Source organism: Labeo rohita, chromosome 10 (assembly GCF_022985175.1).
Source record: "Labeo rohita strain BAU-BD-2019 chromosome 10, IGBB_LRoh.1.0, whole genome shotgun sequence".
In the NCBI taxonomy this organism is placed as follows: domain Eukaryota; kingdom Metazoa; phylum Chordata; class Actinopteri; order Cypriniformes; family Cyprinidae; genus Labeo; species Labeo rohita.
The window spans coordinates 9,313,804-9,327,615 of record NC_066878.1 but is presented as its reverse complement, the minus strand read 5'-3'; the positions used below and the strand labels follow the sequence as shown (position 1 = coordinate 9,327,615).

At 34.2% G+C, this 13,812-nt stretch overlaps 1 protein-coding gene and 1 long non-coding RNA gene across 2 annotated transcripts; both read left to right on the top strand.

Annotated features, from left to right (window-relative positions):
* The first annotated feature begins 803 nt into the window (after positions 1-803).
* wdr74 (WD repeat domain 74) lies at positions 804-8,126 on the top strand. The gene is made up of 10 exons (XM_051120716.1): positions 804-941; positions 1,101-1,207; positions 1,296-1,420; positions 1,538-1,601; positions 3,611-3,754; positions 3,849-3,950; positions 5,774-5,930; positions 6,158-6,300; positions 6,482-6,535; positions 6,704-8,126. The coding sequence occupies exons 1-10, from the start codon at positions 881-883 to the stop codon at positions 6,875-6,877; spliced, it is 1,131 nt and encodes a 376-aa protein (XP_050976673.1). The 5' UTR covers positions 804-880; the 3' UTR covers positions 6,878-8,126.
* A 1,793-nt stretch (positions 8,127-9,919) lies between these two features.
* Positions 9,920-11,989, top strand: LOC127171828 (uncharacterized). The gene is made up of 2 exons (XR_007828567.1): positions 9,920-10,137; positions 11,335-11,989. It is a non-coding gene; the product is annotated as an uncharacterized LOC127171828 (long non-coding RNA).
* The last annotated feature ends 1,823 nt before the right edge of the window (positions 11,990-13,812 follow it).

Genomic DNA, 13,812 nt, shown 5'->3' with positions numbered 1-13,812 from the left:
ATGATGCTGAAAATTCAGCTTTGATCACAGGAATTAATTACATTTTAAAATATATTCAAATAGAAAACAGTTATTTTAAATAGTAAAAATATTTCACAATATTACTGCTTTCCCTGCATTTTGGATCAAATAAATGCAGGCTTGGTGAACAGAAGAGAATTCTTTAAAAAACATTAAAAATCTTACAGTTGAAAAACTTTTGACTGGAAATGTATAACTTTATAGTAGAAATGTCAGAGAAAGTTTAAGAACCACTAGCTTATAGCAACAATAAAGGGAGACTTCCCCCCCAAAATGAAGCTACTCACCTTTATGTTGTTGAAATGCTGTCTGACTCACTTTCTTTCATGGAAGACATCCCTAACATTCTGCCTAAAAAGTCCCCTTGTTTCCGAATATACAGCGTGGGCCATTTATATGGATACATCACACATCAAACTTATTGGGAATTTCACAAGAAAAACAATGGTGTGCTTGGTTTTAACGTAACTTTATTCTTTCATGAGTTATTTACAAGTTTCTGACCACTTATAATGTGCCACAAACAGGACGTTAATATCACCAACCATTCCCATTTTATTAAGGTGTATCCATATAAATGGCCCACCCTGTATAATGATTTTTGTGTTTAAGTGAAAACGGTAAAAAATTATAGGATAAACACCCCAGATAGTTTATAATACTTTCATCCAACTGTAGTAAATATAACCGCGTGACAACATGTTGAAACTCGTTTAGCGATGTAAACCCAGTGTTAGTGGGGAACGGAACTAAAAGTCCTTAGTTTGCGTGTTACACCCGGACGAAGTTGTGTGCGACAGTAACGTGGAGATCTGTTTTTATTAAGTCAGTAAGTCCAAAATCACTCGTTTTTATTCAAATGGCTGCTAAAAGCCAAATATGCTCAATATGGCTTGGATCCGAAACTGGAATATTAAAAGGTACGGTGTTTTTCCGTCTCTTTGTCGACGTATTGTACACTTTTTGACTAGCTAGCTAACCATGTATGGTACACGTGAGTTGGTAGCACACATTTGCCATTTAATTTTCTTGAGGGCCACTAAACTAATTATTTGTTATGATGTGTATTTCATCTCAAGGGGTGAGTTTAACCAAAAAGCAGGCGTTTAATTTTTGTGAGATGAGCTGCTTGAGTCGAGATCAGGAGGTTTGTGTGATGGCATGGGGAGACCCTCACGAATCAGAGGTGAGAAGGAGAGAGAACTGGAGTAACAGACTTCATCGCCATGATTTAGTGACTGACAGACGTTGTCTATGTGTGTATGTCTTTGCAGGTGTTAGTGGGCAGCGTGAACGGCACTGTGAAAACTTTCAGCACAGATAAGGGAATCTTCACTGCCACCAGAGAGTGTGGAGATCATTCACAGGGCAGATTCACAGGACTGGCTGTCACTGACAGGTGGTTGCCAATATTATGTTATGCTCTTCTCTGCAGGGGCTGGTGAATTACTGCATGTTTTGTTGGTTTGCGTTGATGTACTGTAGGAATGATGGGCTTTCTTTCCTCCTTTTCCAGTTCTATGATTACATGTGTGGAGTCAGGACTGCTGAAGGTGTGGAAGGAAGGCAGTACAGAAACAGTAAGTTTTAGTGTGATGTCAGTGTCCTGCAGTGTGGTGGGCTACATTTCATTTTAGGAGATACAGTAGTGGATCAAATTCTTTCATCAAAGTTTTACTAAAACCAAAACATTACCTGTTCTTACCTGTTAGGACAACGTTGAGTTAACTTTTTTGATCCACTTCAAATGTTGACTACTGTATATACACTACCAGTCTTAAGGTTTTTGCACAGTAAGATTTTTAATGTTTTTTTTAACACTCTTCTGCTCACCAAGTCTGCATTTATTTGATCTAAAGTACAGTAGTAATATTGTGAAATATTACAGAAATATTACAGAACAGTTACTTTTCCCCCCATTTATTGATTAAAAGTTCTCCTGTCCCCATGCTGAGAGAAATCGGGAGTAAGATGTTAGTTCTAGAATAAATGTGAACATGCATTAATTCATCTCACTCCTCAAAATGAATAAAAACAGTGAAATTCAACTCAGAATATGACGCAAACCGGCAATAATTAAATATGTTAAATAATACAAATAACCTTTATGCATTTAATACCATTTTATTAACTGATGTCTTTGCTGCCGACCTTCGATGATCCAACTCAAACATACTAACAAGCAAAAATTACTCAAGATAATCTAACATTTGCTTTCCCTTTTTTATTAGGAGTTGATATTTTTTTTTGATTTGCTGTTCAAGGAACATTTATTATTATTACTTGTAGTATTATCAATATTTAAAACAGTGGAGTACATTTATTTCTGGATTCTTTAATGAATAATAAGACCCAAAGGTCAGCATTTATCTGAAATAAAAAGCTTTTGTAACATTATACACTATACCATTCAAAAGCTTGGAGTCAGTAAAATTTTTTTGGGAGGGAAGGAATTACAGAAATGAATACTTTTATTCAACAAGGATACTTTAAATTTATGAAAAGTGATGATAAAGACATTTATAATGTTACAAAAGCTATCTGTTTCACATAAATGCTGTTTTTCTGAACTTTATATACTTCAAAGAAACCTGAAAAATTCTACTTGGGTGTTTTCAACATAATAATAAAAATAAATGTTTTTTGAGCAGTAAATCAGTATACTACAATGATTTCTAAGGGATCATGTGACTGGAGTAATGATGCTAAAAATTCCGATTTGAAATCACAGGAATAAATTACATTTAAAAAAATATTTCAAATAGTTTCACAGTTTTGCTCTACTTTGGATCAAATAAATGCAGGCTTGGTGAGCAGAAGGGACTATTTTTTTATTTCAGGTTCTTTTATAAATAATATACATGCCTCTGTATGGCCTCATGGTAGTTAAAAAATACTAGAAATGTTTGTACTTTAAAAATGTATCACACTGCAAGACTTTTACTGAACATTACATTTTAAAAATGCTGAAAAGATTAAATAGACACCAATCTCTACAAATAAATCCCAAATGATTCATTGTGAATTTAAGGAGTAAATGTGATAAATTTATCAAATAATACAACTTTTGTATTATATATGTAGACATTTATATTTTTTACTTGATTTGTTTACTTGTTTCAGTGATAAAGTAGATAGAGTAGACATTAGGTTGCCTTTCAGTACAGTAAAAAAAGGAATTTGGAAACAGGAATTTGTCTCAATAATATAATCCCACAAACAGATCAACATCACATGATTTAATTGATCACTCTCATTTATAACTTTATTTTAATTGGACGGCTTGATCTTCAGAAGTGAACCAGTCAAAAAGCAGTTTCTAACAGTTGTGGTCTTTATTTCATGAATATTTGTCCATTTTTGGTAAATTTAGTGCTGTTGACACATTAAGTGACCCAACACTTACTATTTTATTTGTTCCTTATATAGCTAGCAGCATAGTACTAGTACTGCTTCAACTTCTTGAATTAGGATTGAATAATGAATAATGATCTCTTTATCTTTATAAATTTGACTTTTAAGATAGATGTGGAATTAAACCTGTGGAGTAAATCTGATCCTCAGCCATCTCATCTGTCTCTGTTCTTAGGTTGAGGTAAATGTTGGAAATGAAATTTGCAGAATGCGACAGAACCCATCACAGCGCCATCATGTGGCTACAGGGGGTAAAGAGAACCCGCTGAAAGTCTGGGATCTGGAAAGACCAGATAAGCCCATATTCACAGCCAAAAATGTAAGGAAGAAAACGAAAAGTATTTAAACTTTTCAGCCCCCAGTAGTTGATTTCTGTGTTTCAAACTCTTCCTTTTTTTTCTTTAATTCTTCAGGTAGCCCATGACTGGTTGGATATGCGAGTGCCCGTGTGGGTGAGAGACATTGGCTTTATCCCAGACTCAGATAAAATAGTCACATGCACCGGACATCATCAGGTTTGGCTTTACTCTGACTTTATGCATACATGCATGTCTCTTGTTGTTTATTACACTGTATCTATACTGGACACGTTTATTCCATTTGGAATAAAATTATTTAATTAGAAATATCCATATGTGTGAATTTTTGTTTACAGTGAACACCTGAATTTATGTACACTATCATTCAAAATAGGGGGTTGATACAATTTTTAAAATTATGTTAATAAATTTTAAAATTTAATATATTTTTTTTGGCAAAGCCAAATTTTCAGCAACCATTGCTTCAATCTTCAGTGTCACATGATTCTTCATATTTCTTCTTATTATTATCAATGTTGAAAACAGCTGTGCTGCTTAATATTTTGTAACCATGATACCTTATTCAAGATTCTTTGAATAGGAAGTTCAAAGGAAAAGCATTTATTTGACAAACATTTTATAACATATGTCATGACTGTCACTTTTGCCATGTTGTTTTCCTTTTTTATATAAAAGTATTAATTTCTTTAAAAAAACTGTATCCCAAACTTTTAAATAGTAGTTTATTTAATTGAGATCTGTCTGTTTCATCAAAACTAGTATGCAATTTGTATTCATTTTAATTTAAGGTCAAAAGTTTACATACACCTTGCAGAATCTGCAAAATGTTAATTTTTTTTACCAAAATTAGAGGGATCATACAGAATGCATGTTATTTTTTTAGTACTTACCTGAATAAAATATTTTACATAAGACATTTACATATAGTCCACAAGAGAAATTATTTTTTTAAATGACCCCGTTCAAAAGTTTACATACACTTCATTCTTAATACTGTGTTGTTACTTGAATGATCCCACAAATTCTTTGTTTTTTTCAGCATTTTTATGTATTTGAACCCATTCCAACAATGACTGTATGATTTTGAGATCCATCTTTTCACACTGAGGACAACTGAGGGACTCAAATGCAACTATTACAGAAGAAAAAAAATGATGCATTAAGATGTATTAAACATTTTATCTTCTGTAGCTTCTGAAGGGCAGTACTAAATGGGAAAAAAAGATATTTAGTCAAAATAAGAAATATATATTCTATTAAAAAGTTTACACCCCTGGCTCTTAACGCATCGTTTTCCTCTCTGGAGCATTAGTGAGCATTTGAATCTTCTGTAATAGTTGTCTATGAGTGCCTTAGTAGTGTGAAAAGATGGATCTAAAAATCATACAGTCATTGTTGGAAAGGGTTCAAATACACAAAAATGCTGAAAAAAAAGAATTTGTAGGACCTGAAGGATTTTTCTGTGAAATATCTTATTCAGGTCCGTACTAAATAGAAAATAACATGCATTTTGTATGATCCCTCTTATTTTGGTAAAAAAAAAAAAAAAAATGAACATTTTGCGAATTCTGCAAGGTGTATGTAAACTTTTGACCTCAACTGTAAGTTTGAAGTAATTTATTGGTTTTAATTGAATGATGTAAAATAATAAATCATTTTAATACAAAATTATTATTATGTATTAAAATGTATTATTATCATTTCATATTTATACCAGTGTTGTTTAATTTTATTGAAGTACACCTTTGACTGATTGGCCAGTGTTAGCGAAACACTGCCTCAAGCCATCATCAGCCATTTTAACGTGTTACAGGTCTCAAATCCAAAAATTCTTAATTAAAATGAATGTCTTAAGAAAGACTCTTAGATATAAAGTGAGCTGATCATCTTTTTCAGCGTGGCCCTAACCCTTTGCTATTGTATTTATTCATGTCTTCCTTTGTGTCTTAAGGTAAGCATCTGTGATCTAACATGACTCAAAATATCTTGCCCTCTCTGTTCCGCTCTTCCTCCGCCAGGTGCGCGTGTATGACCCATCGACGCCTCAGAGAAGACCGGTGTTGGAGGCTCAGTTTGGAGAGTACCCGCTCACAGCGCTCTCTCTTCCTGCCAGCCAGGACACAGTGGTCGTGGGCAACACTCACGGGGAGCTCGCCATCCTTGACCTCCGGAAAGGTAAGCAGTAGGTGGATGCTCCGTTTATTTTTTTCTCTCAGGCAGGTTTGGATCTGCACGAAAGCAGTTGTTTTGAACTGCAGCTCCATTGCTGTCCTGGATCTGTGTGTGTTCCAAGTATAAAGGATGTATTTGGCCGGCCGTTCTCCGTATATGCACTGTAATATTATTGAACTCTTGAGAATGTTGTTTTGTCTGACCCCATTTTCTTCTCTCTCTGCCTGCAGGGCTTGTGCGTGGGTGTCTTAAGGGTCTGGCGGGGGCAGTGCGGGGGTTGCAGTGCCATCCTTCCCTCCCATTGGTGGCCTCTTGTGGTTTAGATCGTTTTCTGAGAGTACACAGCCTGGAGGACCGTTCCTTACAGCACAAGGTATGAATGCACAAGAAACCAGGTTTCTTTGTTCATTTGCACTTTATCTCTATTATTCTCTCTTCTGTTTTCTGCATAGCCCCTCTCCTCTTATTTCCATCTGGTTGCGTGTACCATATAATCAGAAGTGCCTCCCACTCACTGTCGTGTTTGTGTAAATGAACGTATTTTCTCTGTGCAGGTATATCTGAAGTCACGACTCAGTTGTGTGCTGCTGTCTAGCAGAGAGCTGGAGGTAAGCAGTGGTTCAATGTCAGCGGGAGTATTGTTTGATGATTTGCTTTTATGTAACTGCCTATCAACAGTAACAACGATGGAAGTTGCTTTCTCACTGAGGATTTTATGCTGCATCCTAATGACTTTGTTAAATGTTTGACTCTTTATGTGCTTGTTTTTCTTATAGTCAAGTGCTGATTTAAGTGGAGATGTAGAAGAGGTGAAAGCAGAGGAAGAGAAGGATGAGGTTTGGGATAACATGGAAACAGTGACGGAGAAGACAAAAAAGAGAGCCGCCCAGAAAGACGAAGCGTCTGTTACAGGAGTAGATGGAAAGAAAAGAAAACTAGTTAAAAAGTGATGTAAAGTCACTTCTAATAGACATTTTTATCATTTTATAAACAGCTTGTCATGTCATGTGTAAAACTGTATCAGCAGTGGCAAAGAACCGTGACCATGTTTGATATGAACATAGAGATGAACTCAAAAGTTTACATACACTTTGCAGAACCTACAAAATGTTAATTATTTTACCAAAACAAGAGGGATCATACAATATGCAAGTTATTTTTTTTTTTAATTAAGTACTGACCTGAAGAAGATATATTCACATAAAAGACATTTATATATAGTCTACAAGAGAAAATAATAGGTGAAATTTTTAATTTGAAGATCAGGGTAAATTTAACTTACTTTGTCTTCTGGGGAACATGTAAATATGTTCTGTAGCTTCTGAAGGGCAGTACTAAATGGAAAAAAATATGATATTTAGGCAAAATAAGAAAAATGCACATATTCATTCCGTTCAAAAGTTTTCACCCCCCGGCTCTTAATGCATTGTGTTTCCTTCCAAAGCATCAGTGAGTGTTTGAACCTCCTGTAATAGTTGCGTATGAGTCCCTCAGTTGTCCTCAGTGTGAAAAAGATGGATCTCAAAATCATACAGTCATTGTTGGAAAGGGTTCAAGTACACAAAATGCTGAAGAACTGTGGGCAGTTTAACTGTTCAGGACAAACAAGGGACTCATAAACAACTATCACTAAACAAAAAACAGTATTAAGAATCAAGTGTATGTAAACTTTTAAACAGGGTAATTTTTATAAATTCAACACCTATTTTTCTTGTAGACTGTGTAAATGTCTTTTATGTGAAATATCTTATTCATGTCAGTACTGAAAACAACAAGCATTTTGTATGATCCCTCTTAAATAATGAACATTTTGTAGATTCCGCAAGGTGTGTGTAAACTTTTGACTTCAACTGTATAATAATAGGTAAAATTCATTATTTTGGCCCATGAAGTGAATTTGAACATGGAATGTAATATTTATATTACATGTGAAATGTATAAAAATGTTAAAAACTCTTCTTAACTGGAACAATTAACCAGTTTGTTAAAAAAAAACACAGTTTGTCTTATTAATAACTGTATTTATGTGTTAAACAAGAAGAACAGTCTGTTTATTATAATCACAGAATCTTTCAGAAATATCTTAGTTTTCTGACATGTGGAGCTTTGCTCCTATTTCAAATTATTAGGTTCTGTTTCATTTGAAAATGTACTCTACAATACTACTTTATATGAAATTAAATTCTTTCCCAAGGCCTATTTATGGTATCCGTTTCACGACTAATTTAATGTTTTTTTTTTACTGAGATAAGAATAGAATCTGAATCTGTGCTGGTCTGAAACCTTGACTTGACCGTGAATGACCATACATACCTGTGCTTGTGGGGGGTGGGGGGGGGGTGTATTACACATTGCATTATGCACACTTAAACACACCCTGTTCTAGGCTCTGATAAGATAAGGGACATCTTGCTTAGCACTGAAACCGTTGACTTTATAAATGAGAACATTTAGTAGCTAATGACTAATTTGTGAACTATTTGTTAAGTATGTCTATAAAACTGAACATTTCTATTATAACTACCAAGGAATCACATGAAATTCAAAGATAAATTCTGTCTAAGCTTCCGGTATGGTAAAATATACATTTAGATTTAATTATAGACAGTGATGTTCAAAGGGACAAAATATGGTTTCAATATGTAAGATTTTAATAGTGTTTGGTGCATCTAATAAGTGACGCCTTCAACATGAGTTATACTTTACTATGGAAACATTTTAAAGGAGCTAAAGACCAAAGGGCATAAAATATAGAGGGGGTGATGAAGTATGACAACATGAAGTGAACTCTGAGACCTTGCAGGGTGGAGGGGCAAAATTCCTGACTGCTGACTTGTGAATAAAGAACCAGAAGTGTGGCTTTATTTGTAGGACAACAGCCTCAAAATTTCCTGTATGGTTCTGGTAAATTTTGAAAGCCCTAAAATATTGCATGTTTGTGGTTTGACCCCTGTGCGTTATAACAAGGTTGCAACCACTGGAAAGATTTCATTTCCTCTTGATTTCCGCTTTTAAAATGAGGGAAATAGCTGAAATTAACCCTAGTGAAACAACCATCACATTACATTACACATCCTTGCATGTATTTGTCGTACAGACCTATACTTATTTATGCATTTTCCAACCGTTTGGATACTATGTTAGATTGTGTTTCAAAGTCCAGTCGTAAAAACTCATATTACAAGAAACATAAGGAGATTTTGACCCTTTTGCATCCAGATTTACATCTGCCTGAGATACTACATTATGTGCTTAGATAGAGTATTTTGTCGTGGTACATTAATAGACGCACCATTCTTGTGTTTGACAATCGAAATTCTTTCACACAGTGTGCACTTCTGTGCTCTTTAACCTAACAATGGCAATAATTAACCCTCTCTCATGAGCATTTTATTATCCTGTTATAAAGCCTTCTTTTTCATTCTTTGATCAATGTTTAGAGTCCATAGTCTGTTTTATCTGTTCTAATCATGCAGCATTACGTACCAGTAATTAAGACGTTGACCTATATCACACATTTGCTGATTTATAAATCAAAATCAGCAACTGATAGAGTGCGAATATGCCATATGAATATTATGCAAAAATATACTTTATAATAATTTTCGTGATATTCAACACAACATTCTGATATAGTAAATAATAAAGCTAAGTTAACCCGTTGCGCCATCTAGTGGTTCATTATGTTTGTAGTAAACACATGACAAGACTTAAGGAAATGAATGTCTGTTTGGCCCACAACATTTGTACTGACCATTTAAATGAAATGTGAAGCTTTTAAAAATACAAATGCACCTAAAAGAATACAAAATAGGGTCTTGAGATAGCAAGTGTGTAAGTCCATAGGAGTCCAGGATGTTGGATTTGAGGGGCAGGGCCAAAAAGATGTTAAATATTGACGAGGAGTGTAATTATTAACTAAGCTTCAACTCCAAATCACTTTTAAACTGGCCTCCTCGGCCTGACATAGCACTGCTGACCGACGCACCCCTCTCACCCGCTGGCTCTCTCGTCGCGCTGTCACTTCATTTGCAGTTTTCAGTTCCTTTTTAATTTACTTTAACCATGTTTTTCTTAGCTTCTGTTAATTCTTTAATTTCTATATTTAGAAAAACGTCTCTTTTGTTCTTTTATTTGCATTCTTTTTCATTTTTTTCTAATACGTCTTGCTCCAAAAAAACTGAGCTACAATGAGGAAGAACTGTGAAATGTAAGTAACTCTTTGAAAATAAATTACTGGGTTCATGTGAGGAACATGGAGTGTATAATTGTATAAATATTTGTATAAAAGACAGCTAAATTAATGAGAGGTTCACATCTTTGCCTCACCTCTTTGCAGTTACGCTGATTCATGTAGGAATTTTCAGTGTTCACGTCTGTCTGTTTGTTTGTAAAAGGCTAGATTAATATTCAATTGTAAATATACCCGCATTGTCTTCCAAAGTCAAGCTAAGGCTTTTAAAGAGGATAAGAAAAGAGTGCAAAAGGCTTGTGCTCAGGCCTCAAACATTTGAAACATCAAGAACAGGATCTTACAAATCAGTTACAAGGGGGGTAGAGTAATTTCAGTCTAAAAAATACTCAAACTTTTGTTTATTAAATGAAGTAAATTGCAGATACCTTAAGTCTTAGGTTGACTCAGTCAATTTCAGTCTAACGTACTGTGTCCTGTCACATTTTTAGCTGTATTATTTTCTACAAAGTAGATATGTTCAAATACATGTGAGTATTACTCTGATATGAAGTATCGCAATTGGGAATTGTCATAAAAATGAACCACCTACATGAGTTCATGCCATTGATTTTCTCTCACCCTACACAAATGTTGGATACGGCGCAGGGATGAGAAAGATAATGGTGGATTCGAAAGACGATAACAGGAGCAGATAACACAGACTGACTCATGTGCTGTGTGCCCCTTTAATTGCTTTATTATGCTGTTTTTCCAAAGGGTAGCAAGGAGCAGTGGGAGGTTTACAGCAAGGCAAAGTCTAAAATATGATATAAACGAAGAAACCAAGAAGGGAGAAAGAACATGATAGGGAATGTAGGGTGGGTAACTCATGACTAAAAGGAAGTGATATCTACAAAATTAAAACTTAGGGACATAAAGGCACATAAATTATTGAGCGACACACCCTTTTTTCTTTCTCGGCCCTTACACAAATTGTGCCGAGCACCCTCATGTTGACTGCCATCATAAAATTGCTGTTATCAAGATCAGTCTTAGCACTTTGGACGCACAGTTGGCCAATAATGGAGTCTATGGCATGTCATAAAGATGAGAAAGAAAGGTCAAAGTCATGAGCCAACAGAGGAACTCTCACATGTCCTTAATGGCAGTCATTAGCCATTGTCTGAATCCTGATTTAACCCTCTAACTTGGTTTTCTGTGCTTTCGTTTCAGGTGGCACCGCTTCTTCTTTATTTATTTATAGATTTATTTATTTTATTATTTATGGAACACTTGACGAACTGCCCTCATGGTGAGAGTGGGACATCGCCTATAACATTTGTGGGAGAATAAGTACACTTTCTTCCGCTGTCCAAAAGGGGCGCACTCCAAAGATTTGGTACTGACTGGTTGTAACAGCAACTCCATGTGGAAGGTTTGTGTCTTCCAGTGGAGCTGCTGTTGCGTGCAGATAGTCACCTTTATCTCCTTTGGTTCTGAGTGAAAATACGGTCCTAATTTAATTTATGTGGCTGTTTAATTTTATCCATGTTGGCAGAAAGCATATTTAACCCAGGGTCTAGGACACAGGGTGATGACCTATGAATTGACAGCCAGTGTTTGCAGTCCAGCTGCCTGTCAGTTCTGTAGGCCACTGTCCTGTTTATCCTACTAAACACACACTGGTTTGCACAGAATGCAGGGCATTGTATAAATGTTGAACTGGAATGTTTTGGGAATATTTATGTATATATTCTGATGTAGCCATTATGATTTATTTGATATTATATGTATGCATTTGTTTTATTTGACTGTATTTAATTTCATGTAAACATTAAATTATTTCAAAATCAAGTTCTTCTTTAATAATAAATTAATGTGACTTTCACATGATATGTAATTGTGTTGTTCCTCTGCTCTCACTCTTATCATATTTTTTTTGTAACATTCTTTGCACACATTTCATATATACATTATTTATACGGTTTCCAAAATCAGTATTTCATATTTCTATGATTTAAGATCACACTAAGAACAAAAATGATCATGATAACTATATTACTGTCCACACCAACACACAATACAGTTGTTTATTATACGCACACACATGCTGCTTCAAATGCTTGACCTGGATACTGATTGGTTGTCAAAAAATTGTCCTGAAAGTGATTTCAAATATATTGTTCATCTTACCTTTTTCCATAAACAGAATGATTATTAAAACTTTATATTTATCATCCTTGGTGGCATTTGGTCATAGTTTGAATGACTCATTAAAAAGAAAGTATGATCACTGACAAAACATACCACCTTATCCACAAACAACCTGATTTCCTGTAAATGTCAGACTGCTTTCACTTTCAGTTTTGTTTTGCCAAGATTTCCCTCCCAGGGGAGTCTTTACAGGAACAGAAATAAGCTTACAGCTTACCAACATGATGGGACATAAATAATAATTTATATATATATATATATATATATATATAAAAAAATTAAATAATGTTTTTATTTATATATTTTTTAAAGGAAAATCTTGTTTGTCTGCATTCCTTTCTGACTCTCTAAGGACACAATGAAATCACTGGGAACTCCCTGCAATCCCCTGAGAATTCTGAAAGACTTTCATTTTCACTCTGATACTGTGATATAAACAGGCCTCTTGTGTTCTTTCCTGGGTGATTTACTTTCGTTCACTGTAAGCCCCAAATAAAGGATTTCCAAATGATTAATACCATTCTTTTCATATCTATATCTAAGTGTCAGATTAGAAGAACATAGAGTCTTCACTGAGTATAGAGGGTGATGAGTATCATTTCCTACGATCTCCTTATAGTAGTGTCAAACTTGGCACAGACTTAGACCAGCAACTGTCACTCTTGTGAAAGTTCAGGACAAATATAGCATTCAGTCAGTTACACGCTCAATAGAAAATGCCCCACCTCATTCTCAAAAACAGGAATATTACTGTACTGTACACTGCCAGTCAAATATTTCTGAACAGTAGGATTTTAAATGTTTTTAAAGAAGTCCAAAATACAGCATAAACCATAAAATTCTGAAATATTTTTACTATTTAAAATAACTGTTTTCAATTTAAATATAATTTAAAATGTAATTTATTCCTGTGATCAAAGCTAAATTTTCAGCACCATTACTCCAGTTTTCACTGTCACATGATCCTTAAGAAATCATTCTGATATGTAGATTCACTGTTCAAGTAACATTTATTATTATTATTAATATTTATTAATATTTAAAACAGTTGAGGTTCAGGATTGTTAGATAAATAGAAAGATCCAAAGATCAGCATTTTTCTGAAATAAAAAGCTTTTGTAACATTATACACTATACCATTTAAAACCTTGGAGTCTGTATTTTTTTTTTTTTTTCATTAAGCAAATATGCTTTCAATTGATCAAAAGTGATGATAAAGACATTTATAATGTTACAAAAGATTTCTATTTCAGATAAATACTGTTCTTCTGAACTTTTTATTTGTCAGAGAAACCTGAAAAAATGCCACTCTGTTGTTTTCAACATAATAATAATAAAATGTTTTTAAACAGCAAATGAGAATATTAGAATGATTTTTAAGGATCATGTAACGGAGTAATGATGCTAAACATTTAGCTTTTAAATCATAGGAATAAATTACATTTCAAAATAAATTCAAATAGAAAACAGTTATTTTAAATAGAAAAATATTTCAAA